Raw genomic sequence first — 12,566 nt, forward strand, 5'->3', positions numbered from 1 at the left:
AAGATCTCCTTAAAGTTGATTTCGAGATTTTATGTAAATAAATCGCTCTTCCCTTTGAATTTAAACGTGTGTTATATTACTCTACCTTAAAAGATTACTCTACCTTGAAGGGTTGGCCCCTTACGATACAAGCTGGGCTAACAGACTTTAAACGACACTTTGACCTTCCACCAGAAAAAAGGCCACGACGTGGGTTCAGGCACCCGTTATTTCAACAAAAAAGGTGCAACTTTTTTCATGTTTAATGCACTTTTCCTCCATATGTTTTTTCAATTTGCGACGCTTATTTTACAACTTAATAATTTGGTGTCCGTAGGTGTGAACCCGAAATTGACATTTTTTTATGTAAGGCAACAGTTTTTGAAGGTAATATAATGTTTGAAGCTAAAAAGGCTATAGAAGCAAAAAGTTAGCTAATAAAATCCAGCTCGAACAACAACTATTGCTATTGCTGGCATCATTGTTCAACAGATTCGGTGAATCTGCAAACACTTTCGGTGTACTAATGATATGTAAGCCGTAATCGTTGGTCAAAACGCGCCTTCAGAATTGCTGGATTACAGTAATATGTGTGTGTGTATCTTTTACTTACTGCTATATAGCGTTTAATACGTAAAAAAAGCGACTTTTAAAATGCTATAGATCATAGTTGAACACATATGTGTATGTAATATGTATCTTTTCGCTTACTGCTACAGCGTTTAAAAATAAAACCATTGATCAATTCATCGTGATATTACTTTTTCTTCTATTGGGAATAATAGCAAAAGTTTAAAATGTTGTGCGCTAGAACAACTTTTACAAAGCAACTGCAGTTTAGGCAAAACAACTGCAGCACGCTAAAATTCTGTTTAGTTAAAATAACGAAACAAAAATACCACTTTATAGTATAAAACTTGTACGCATACAGGAATGATAGCAGAATCGTCTAGGAAAACTAGCAATCTAAGTCAGACACTATGAAAGATCTTAAAAGATATATATATATATTTCGCCAGAAAAGGCTTTGTCAGTATATTTCAATGTGAATGGATCATTATCGTGAGATCTTTTAACAATATCTGACCTGAATTGCTGGCTTTGTTCGAGTGTTCCACTGTTAATGATTAGGAATCAAGGTCGATATTTATCTTGCAAGGGTCAAGGTGAATGGCAATATCGCATATTCAGTGCTACGTACTGCAATAAACATTTGTTATGCTCGTATATATAATATAGGCTAGCTTTGAAAGCTAAAACGATCGGGGATGTCCAATAATATCAGCTCAACTCCCAAAATCAAGCGGTAGGCCAATTAGGTAGCAACTAAGATTATTACACAAAATGTTCAACAAACATCCAAAAGTTATAAAAAACACAAAACATTCGAAGCTTTGAACAACATAAAAATATCTGCAGAAACCGTATGTACAACTTTTACGATTGGAGTTCTTTGACTTTTGGCATTTGTTGAATATTTCACATCTCGTTATTTTGAACAAAAAACAAAACGTTATCTTAACGGGTCTTGTGCTGTTGGTCTTAAAAAATGATTTTCGATTATTCCTTTTAAAATTACAAAAAAATGTCACCTAATTTTTTTGCGACACACAATAAATATTGGAAGACATTGCACTTTAGAGATACAATAGTAGCTATCGATATCATACGTACAAGTTATCAGCATTACAAAACATTCTATAAGTGCACCAGACATACGATTATGCCAATATAAACAAAAACAATCAGCAGATAACAACGTTTCATATTAACTTCTATTTACCATCTCTTCATTTTTAATATCTTGATATTCTCACTTTCTATTTGGGCTTTGATATTCTTACCAACTTAATTTATAATGTCCGCCGCCATGAGGAAACATCTTAAAATTTCCTATAAAATATCAATAAATCTAAAATAGAATACAAATGCGTAGTATTAAAGAACACCATTGTGAAAAACTGTTACAAAAATCCCATTTTGACATAAATATTGCAACTGAAAGCTCAATCTCCGTCGATCCCTTTTCCTTTTCCTGTTTCCTGCATTGATTGAAATACCGCCACCACGTGGTTATCGTTTGGTTGCTCATAATCCGCCAGGTGTCGCTGATTCGTCGTACTCTCTACAAAAAGCGTTGTGGAGCATTAACAGCCGTTCAGAAGTCTAATAAAACTTTGACTAAAACTAAAATATTGAATGGTGCTTGATAGTTAAAAAATTCCAAGTCAAAAAAGTTAGGGTAGATCGACAGCATCTTGATTAAGACGTTTCGATACGAGCTTGTATCATCTTGAGTTAATGTGACTGAATTTTATCGAAACCTTACTTATAAAAGGTGGAATGCATATATTTCAGTCTCATTAACTAATAATGATACAAGCTCGTATCGAAACGTCTTAATCAAGATGCTGTCGATCTACTCGACCTTTTTGGCTTTGAAATTCACTATCAAGCACCATTACAGATCCGTGCATAGTGTATCTAAATTAACTAAATTTAAAATTAACCGATAAATGCAAAATGTTGTTTCCAGTTTTTACTTAATTCATAAAATTTTAGTAAACACTGTATTGGTGATAAAATATCAATTTAAAAATTTTAGCTAATATATTTACTCTACTTTTATTATTTCAAACCGGTTATTTTAGCTTTAAATTATAATATATCTTTAGTATTGCTTTTAAACGTAGTGTCGGGTAGATTCTACTTTACAATTTCTGTAGCAATACTAGTCCTAAGGCCTATAAAGTTAAAGAGGTTAGGACTTATTGTCAGTATACGCTATGCTTGGTAGCAACAGTATATTTGTTAGACAGGTATTTTAACATTTTTATGGTAAAGTTATTATTTTGATGGATTTTAACTGTTTAAAGCAAAAGAACTAGTTTTTGGATAATTTGACTGTTTTTTTTTATGAATACACATATTATTAAATCATTACTTGGGCAGGTTTAATATATTTAAATACTTAAATTATTTCCTACATAAATCTCGAAAATTTTAAAATTTTCGCCGTAAATTAACTATTTTGATTAAATTAAACTATTTTAAAGCAAATAGACTAGTTTTTAGATAGTTTGTCTGTTTTATTGATCAATTTACAGATAATTTAATTATTATTTATGCGGTTTTAAATTATTTTATTACTTTAATTGTTTTTTACATAAATATTTTGTATTGTTTTAAACTTTAACATTTTAATCTTCACAATTATATTGCATGTACAATATCCTTTACCTTCTATGTTTGCAATCAACCAATCACAATCGCTCACCTGATGAGCCGCTGCGTCACGTTACACGTCACCACCCACTGCGTGACGTCACGAATCCGGGAATCCCCCCAAATGACGTGTCTTGCCGCTTCCCCGTAAGTCGTGTTGAGCACGGCGAGGTCTTTGAGCGCTCGCTCCGACACTCCGTCGTACTGCTTCATGAAACTGTGACGTAATAAAGGGCATTGTTATCGAGGTAAACAAAATATTTAAATTTGAAAACAAAAAAGTGTTTTACAATATATGTTTTCCATATTCAATTGTTCCTGACGCCTTTAAATTTTCAGTGAAAGTTGTTTATAAAACTGTGACGTAACAATAGGGTATTGTTACCCAGGTAAACAAAATATTTAAATTTGAAAACGAAAAAATGTCAACTCAACCGATTTACAATATAAATAAATTATGTTTCAACATAGTATTTTTCCTAGCCTTTAATCTTTCAGTCAAAGTTCTTTATAAAACTGTGACGTAACAATGGGGTATTCTTACAAGGTAAACAAAATATTTGAAAACGAAAGGTGTCTTACAATATACGTTTTTCATATTATTCTCTTTTTCCTAGCCTTTAATTTTAAAATCAAAATTCTTCATAAAACTGTGACGTATTAAATGGCTGTTGTTACTAAGTAAACAAAATAATATATTTAAATTTAAAAACGAAAAAGTGTTTTACAATATATAGGTTTTTCCTATTCTATTTTTCCTAGTCAATTACGTTTGAATCAAATTCTTCATCAAACAGTGACGTAACAAAGGGGCATTGTTACCGGGTAAATAAAATATTTGAATTTAAAAAAGAGCAGGTGTACGTGTAAGATAAACATTTGACTGACACAATTAGTCCGATTAGGGGCAAAATAACCGACCCCTTAAAAACCAAGGTCTGTTAGAAACCAACCTTGAAAAAACGTGTCTCGACCGATTTACAATAAATCTTTTCATAATCTATTTCCTTCATAAAACAGTGACGTAGTAGTGGAATATTGTTACATGGTACACAGATTATATTAATGTAATATTCTAAATAATGGCTATTGTAAGTTAAACAGCTAATTTGCCGAATTAGTCAAATCGGTTGAAAAATATAGGGATCGAGTTACACGTAGTTAAATTTGAAGAGATAAGTTAAATTTCAAACCAAGCGTTTCGATCATATGATCACCGTGAGTAGAACTTGCATCACGAAAATGTTAAGCCAAACGTTTTAATCACATGACTACCGTGAATAAAAATGCATTACAAAAAATTTAAGCCAAACGTTTTAATCACATGACTACCGTGAATAAAAATGCATTACAAAAAATTTAAGCCAAACGTTTTAGTTATATGTAAATTAAAGCCAAGTGAACCAAGCGTTTCGATCATATGATCACCGTGATTAAATTTACATCACAAAAATTTTAAGCAAAACGTTTTAATCACACAATTACCGTGAATAAAGTTTCATCACGAAAATTTTAGGCCACAAGTTTTAATCACTTTATGACCGTAAATAAACGTGCATCACAAAAACGTTAAGCCAAATTTTTATTTATATGAAAATTAAAGCCAAGTGATCACCGTGATTAAAACGTGTATCACGAAAATTTAAAGCAAAGCGTTTCAATCACATGATTACCGTGAATAAAGGTGCATCACAAAAATTCTAAGCCAAACATATTAGTTATATGAAAATTAAAGCCAAGCGTTTCAGTCATATGATTACCGTGAATAAAGGTGCACGACGAAGTGATCTTTCCATTCTATGAGCTCGTGATAAAGCATGTTTAGTTCGAGCCAGTTTGGCCTGCATATCTTCTGTTTGACCACTGTGATTTTGTCAGGGAAAAGCTTCCACAGACCCCAAGGAACAACAACTGAATTGTGGCCCCACCTGCGATGCGAAGCAAGTTAAGTAAAAATAAGCAGCTCCAGGAAAGCAAAGGCCTTTTTAATATTAACAGAGTGGTTCTTAAACTTCTTTTAACGCTGACTCACTAAACAACTTCTCATTAACCAGGGTCGGTTGGAATTTTTAAAATGGCGTCACAAATTGACGTCATAAAACAAGTAGACATAGCATACATGCTGTTTTCAGATAAACAAATGTGAAACTAAAATGTAGCCCAAATACATTCAAGAGAAGGCGTAAAGCGTGTACTTTAAACTAAACTATACTTTCTTTACCAAATTTCTTAAATTTCACGCCTTTTATTGACACCTTAAAATTAGTCCACGTACCCTAAATTCCCCCAAGGTCAAAAACTTGTTTTGATATAAAGAAGCAAACATTTTTTGATTGCTTAAAACGGTGAAAAGACGACCCTACCAAACTTTAAGACAAAGCGGAGCCCAACGTAGGCAAAAAAATGAATGACGTGTCGTTTTAAATGAAATGTTTTGACATTTGAAATTATTTTTATTTTTCGACCATCAGCCTTATGCACTTACTGCCCGTCGTTGAAATACTTGTACTCCCAGAACCACCTTTTCAAGAACCACGAATCTCTTCGCGCCAAAATTACTCCGTTCGCTGAAAAACACAAACATCAGGTTTTATTTGCCAGAAACGGAAGGGGTAAAAGTAAAATAATTGTCTTTGAAAAAAAACAAAAAAAAAATGTAAAAAAAAAACGATATCTCAGGAGGTACCTATAGGATAGGCTATTTAACTAGATCGCTATTTGACACTTGCATCCATACGAGAATAAGTATTGATTTGTGGTTGTAGTACTAGATTTATTTTTCCTAATTTTGCCAAATTCCTTTGCATTATTCTGAACTCGACCTAAATCACTTTGTTAGCCGGGTAAATAGCTTCAGAAGATTCCTATAGGCTATTTAACCGGATCGCTCTTTTACGCTTGCACCCGTTAGCGATTATATGTCGATTTGAAATACTTTAGACTTAGGTGCCCGGGTGAATAGTCTCTTCCTTAACCCGTGATTTATCAGTTTTGAATAGAGTATTACATTTTTACCTAGTTGTGATCTAATGTACAGCTTTGTGGATAATTTTACATTATTTTGGCCATGCCTAAGTTAATTATAATATAATTTTAGCGCTGATTTTAAGGCGAAATAATAACCAAGGCCACGTCTGCCCATTAACTCAGAAATATTTTAGCTTAAACCATGTTTTTTTATCTTTATAACTTTTAATACCGTGGCTTTATTATTTTAATGGATTTTAAAGCCAGAAACGCCGAGTAAATTAACAAATAACAAGAAAGATACGATACGGACTGGTATCATAATCATTTATGTAACCGAAAGCTATCTAAACCTCACTTAAAAAGAATTAAACAATTCTTATCATTCTGAACTTCTAATTTCCAATTTTTACCGCTTTTGCTGATTTTAAATATCTGTAAAACAACAACAATTTTCTCACCAAGGTCCATGTTACTTTCCTCTCCTAGGACGATAGAGTTTGTCATAAGTTCGTCCATTGAGCGCGTCACAACACTATCAGTGTCCAGGTAAATGCCACCAACTTCCAACAATATCTCCAACCTGGCTACGTCAGCCTTGTGCTCAACCACCTGTGACCAATTAAATATATACGTCATGGCTTGTGCTCAATTGCCCGTAACCAAGTGAACCTACGTCATGGTTTGTGCTCAATCACCTGTGACCAATTAAATATATACGTCATGGCTTGGAGGTTGTTATGTTTCAAGTAAATTCGTTCATACGAAAGACGCCATACAGAGGCATTTTGCGCCACATGACTATTAAACTATATTAAGTATTTTTTTAAATCATTTTCCAATTTGTAATTTTTAATAAACGCTATTTTTAGATTGGATTTCAATCGCATTTAAAAATTGTTTATATGTGTCTTATGTATTTGAATACCCTTTGTTAGACCAGGGGTCAGGAACCTATGGCACGCGAGCAATGTATGTCTCTTTTGATGACGCCATATGGCTCTTTTAATGATGTAATCTTGCTCGCCCATAAATCTAAGCTGTATTGTTTTTTTATCATGACTTAAATAAAACTGACATCGGCCATGACCCTTTTAAACTGTATTTCTTTTAATTTAATGCTAGTCTTATAACAATTTTCCGTGCTTTGCACCAACCCTATTTTTTTTTCGTGGCTGTTTACCAATTTGAAAAAAAATCCCTTCATCCTAAATGACTTTTTCGTGCCATTGTACTCCGTAATCCAAGTTTTGCAAATTTAGCGAATGTATTTTTTCACGCTTACTTTGTTGGCTTTTTAAACTGTCAATTTCAAATTACCATTTTTGCCAATCTAAACAATTGTTTAAAAACATTTAATACGGCACTCACCCCAATTTTTCTGCCCCAAATAGCTTCAGGCGGTGACCTTTGTACGACCTTGAGCGTGGTGCCCGCGATGACCTTAAAAGCGTCCCAGAATTCACCATGTGGTTCACAATCAGTGTGGAAGAGAATCAGGCGAGGTTTTTGATAGCGAAGTACTCCGACCAACCTACAAATACATAGCATACATAGAAACACCAGGATTTCAGCAATAAGACCTATATAAGCACACCATGAACGTCAAAATAGAACACAATTCGGAATAAGACCTAATACCTTATGTCAGAATAATGTCTAATTTGGAATAAGACCTAATACCTTATGTCAGAATAATGTCTAATTTGGAATAAGACCTAATACCTTATGTCAGAATAATGTCTAATTTGGAATAAGACCTAATACCTTATGTCAGAATAATGTCTAATTTGGAATAAGACCTAATACCTTATGTCAGAATAATGTCTAATTTGGAATAAGACCTAATACCTTATGTCAGAATAATGTCTAATTTGGAATAAGACCTAATACCTTATGTCAGAATAACGTCTAATTTGGAATAAGACCTAAATTCGCCAGAATAAAACCTAAATGGCCAGAATAAGTACTAAACAATATTTTACCTAACCCCAAACCCCCAACCCTAATTATATCACCCACTTTCCTAATAATTTCAAACCTAACCCATTTTCTCACCCACCCATTAACCACCAATAACTCCAAATTAAACTATGAATAAATAGAAATATTAGGACTTCAGCAATAAAATATAGAACTTAATAATGCACAGTTCGGAATTAGACCAAAAAAGTACTAATACCAAATAGTCGGAATACCGTCTAAATCAGGGGTGAGAAATTTTTTGACAGCGGACTGCATGAGATGCAAAAATGTTTTGGCGGACAGGATCAAAAATCGAAAACACATAAAACGATGCGTGATTCATTTTAAAAGAATCTTCAAATATCCTTGTTTTATTAAGTCGGTAAGAGTAGGGAAAAATACTTGGAAGAGTAATGTATTCAATAAAATATTCTGATATGAAGGAAGACAAGTATGAGGCTTATTTTTGCCTAAAATACTTGAAATATTAAAAATGAGCGTCGTGCCGAATTATATTGCTTGGCGGGCGCTAATTTTCCCAGGGCTGGGTAAATCGACATACGTCCTAGACCTAAATCCGTCAGAATTTAACCTAAATGGTCAGAATCAGGCCTATAAAACCTTTCACCCCAACTTAACCCCACCCCTAAGTGCATCCCCTAAAAATTTCAACCCTCACCCATTTTGGTGCAAAAACAGCTGCGCCCTAATGGCACAGTTCAAACTTGGGCGTGCAAACGTCACCACTAAAAGCCTTAATCAAAATACGTCCTATACCTGTAACTAAACACGTTTTTAAGTGCTATATAGTTTCTATTCATGTTATCAAGTTGCACAAATTAATAATAATCTTAAATAAACATGCTTGATACCAGGTATATTATATTGACAAGGAACTCTTCTGGTAGTTATTTTATCCAACGTCACGACTTCCTATACACTATGGCAGTGGTTTTCAACCTTTTATGGCTTGCGCCTTAAGAAATAACAAATAGGTTGCGGCACCCCGACAATATTTTCCGTTTGTAATTCACTAGAATGTCACAATAAACGGAACGACACACACCAACTCTACACAACGCAGTTAGTTATAATTGGATCTATTCCGCTCTAATCTTGCACTAAAAGTTATAAGAGTTGAGCAAAAATTAGATTCCTAAAGATTCTCAAATATCTCTCGGCACCCTTAAGCATTAAAAATGTCACTTTAGGGTGCCGCGGCACTCCGGTTGAGAACCACTGCACTACAAGATGCCTTCATCGTGGAATGCAACAACACAACAAACGACACATAAAAATGCGAAATCGTAAAAAATGCTAACTTACGCCTGATATTCGAAGATCCTTACTTTGAGACACCCGAAGTAAATGAAATGTACGATGTTGGGAATTCGATCACGTGACATCTCATCTGCTACTTCAGGAATCTAGGTGAAAGGTCACACGGTTAGTGTTTTCAGATCCTTGCAAATCAACGTAAATTGCCTACTGGGCTGCACATATGACTTATTTTAACACAGTTGGTGTAACAGGGTTTTAATGACTTAGGTCGATGGCGACAAGTAACTTGACTTAGCTTGGATCTTTTTGATAAATGACTTGACTTAAGTCTTTTTGATAAATGACTTGACTTGAACTTAAGTCATTGAGTCGACTAACTTGGGTTGAATAAAAAATTGAGCTGTTTAACACAATTTTTGCACGCAAAGCGATTAGACTGCTACGCGTTGTTTTTTCCGAATGAACTGCACTTTACGCCCATTTAAACACAGTTGGTGTAACAGTGTTGTAATGACTTAAGCCGGCGACTTAAATTAAGTGCACTTAATTCACTTTTTTTAAATGACTTGATTAGACCCATGTCTTTTGAACAAATGACTTAGGCTAAATAAAACACACGTTTTTTTCTATTAATTTTAGTTGAATAATCGCTCGGACGAGTAGGCTTTGTCGTTTTATGTTGATATCAGTGATTTGACTTAAAGTTGACTTGCTCTAAAATGACTAGACTTTTTTAGAGACTGGGACTTGAGTCATTTTAAAATGACTTGTTTACATCATTGTAGTGTATTAATTAGATACACTACGTACGGATCTATAACTCAGCTTGATAATAAATAAATAAATGTCAAAGCTGAAATAAATACGTTTCTCTACGTGCTTCTATCATAGGCTCACTTACGAAACATTTTTAAGGTCTGTATTTTTTAATTGAAAACAGTTGTAACCAGTATAATTCTAAGTAGCACACCTCAATAAAAGTGGGTAAAAATCATGCTTTTCAAAGTGGTTGAAACTTTGAACCATAATCATGAAATAAAACGTTTTATTATTTAATCAAATGCCTGAAAGTTGCTTCAGAAACCTCGAAAATCTCCCTTAAATTGATTAAAATTTGGACGCCATTTTGTGTCTTACTTTGGTGCGCAAAAGACAAGTCAAATATAAGTCTATCAAAAAACTGATAGTATACAATGCTCATTCTAAACCAAGGGTTCTTAAACTGGGGTCCAAGGACCCATTAGGGGTCCGCGAACTAGTTTTAGGGAAGTCCTTGAAGGCCTAATTAAAATACTAGGGTATACTTAATAAGTAATTAATTTTCAAAGAAAACAGCTTTGCACTGAATGTATAGCTAGACTCCATTTAACTTTCACATTTTCGGACCGAAATAAACAGAGTTATGAAGTCCATTTGTATTGTGACGTCAATTTATCACATAATTTTGGAGTATTTCTTTGCCTACCGGGGTCCATGCAATGCAAAAAAATTAGGGGTCCGCGGTAAAAAAGTTCCCCCTGTTCTTAAAGCTTAAACAGCTTCAGAAACGTGAAATCTCCCCTAACTTTATTGACATTTGAACGCCATTTTGTATCTCGCATTTTGATCATTCAAGAGTTTAACACGAACCAGGGTCACGTCCAGGTCGCCTAGCGACGATCTTCGCGCCTTTTCCTTTATGAAGTATTCCTTGATTACGTCATCATCGATGACCTCATCACGCCGGTGTACGATGTTGTTTGGGTTGTGCTTCAATCCGTTGAACTGCGGTAAAAAAAGTATAAGTCGGTGTTCACGGGAGGGAACTTGCAATTTATAAAATAAATAAGTGAAAATATTAGTTAAAAAAAGTAAAAAAAAATGTTAAAATAGGTAAAAAAAGTGTTTAAAAAATGAAAAAAGTAGTTAAAATAGGCGAAAAAGTGTTAAAATAGGTAAAACAGTATCAAAACGAGCAACAACAAGATATATTCCGAAAATAAATTTTCGGTCCATATAATAGTTAATAAGTAAAGCGCATTAAAATAGAAAGTAAGTAAAAACGCGTTAAAATAAGTGAAAACAGTAGTTAAAATAAGTAAAAGAGGTGTTAAAAGTCTTAAAATAAGTTAAAATACTATTAAAAGACAGGTAAAAGGGTTGAAATAGGTAAACAAATTAAAATCGGTAAAGGGTGTTAAATTAAGGAAGGACAAGTTTTTAAACAAGTAAAATTAAAAGCTTTGTTTAACAAGAAAATTAAATCATAATGCTTATTGATTTTGGTGTTAAAAATGAGAAAGGAGTTATTCGAAAACGTTTAAAATGCTACTTACTTTGATATTCATTCTACGTCTTATTACAATCTCCAACCATTATGCTCCAAATGTAAGAGTGTTATTTCTCAAGTTTACTTGCATTTCTTCTTAATCTTACCTGAAACGTCCTTAACGTTGGCGGCCTCGGGCTTTTCTTAAACGGGTTCGCTTTTTCCTCAACAAAATCTTGCGCTTGCTTTACCTTATATTCCAGGAATGTAATTGTCCCTTCTGGTATGCGGACCAAGTCGTCGTCCCGCATTTGGTCGCGAAATTCGCATTTCTGTAAGTTCTGTAAAAGTTCGCCGAGCGCAAAGGACCGCATACCACGAACGCTCGTTTGAACGAAATTGGTCGAGGTTTTAGTTGTGGTGTCGATATTTTGAGACGAGGTTCCACTTGGGGTGTAGTTCGTGTGCGCTGAGGTGGTTTTAGTTGAGGTTCCAAACTGCTTGATGAGGTTGTGCGTGTGGTGTTGTTTATACCTGGGCCTTGCTAACCTGAGCAGATAGTCCTTGTTTTTTTTGTCCATTTGCACAACGCTCGCGCTGTTTTGCGTGCCACGAATCCAGGCCAGGCAAATAAGCACGGTAAGAACGCAAACAAAACCGAATACCTTCTTCATGTTTTTTTTAATATGAAACCCTAAAAACATAAAGAAATAATTTAAGTTTTTTACCCATTGAATACGGACGTAAATGCTTTTAGAAGAGCAAAAGTCAAGTCATTGAAACACTCAGTAACTTCAATGCATAAAAATCAAGTCAAAAATGCTTGACTTAGACTTTATTTTTTTACGAGACTTGTCCACACACTAACAAAGCCTAATGCATCAAAGGAAATAGAACACAG

At 34.1% G+C, this 12,566-nt stretch overlaps 1 protein-coding gene across 1 annotated transcript; it reads right to left on the reverse strand.

The window, feature by feature from the left end:
- Positions 1–1,985: 1,985 nt before the first annotated feature.
- Positions 1,986–12,352, reverse strand: LOC146141454 (uncharacterized). The gene is made up of 9 exons (XM_083390127.1): positions 11,833–12,352; positions 11,047–11,181; positions 9,463–9,563; positions 7,543–7,705; positions 6,633–6,783; positions 5,690–5,771; positions 4,965–5,132; positions 3,257–3,421; positions 1,986–2,100 (listed from the first exon to the last, which is right to left on the reverse strand). The coding sequence occupies exons 1-9, from the start codon at positions 12,337–12,339 to the stop codon at positions 1,986–1,988; spliced, it is 1,587 nt and encodes a 528-aa protein (XP_083246253.1). The 5' UTR covers positions 12,340–12,352.
- Between the last annotated feature and the right edge of the window lie 214 nt (positions 12,353–12,566).

Source organism: Ascidiella aspersa, chromosome 5 (assembly GCF_963924565.1).
Source record: "Ascidiella aspersa chromosome 5, kaAscAspe10.2, whole genome shotgun sequence".
Classification (NCBI taxonomy): Eukaryota; Metazoa; Chordata; class Ascidiacea; order Phlebobranchia; family Ascidiidae; genus Ascidiella; species Ascidiella aspersa.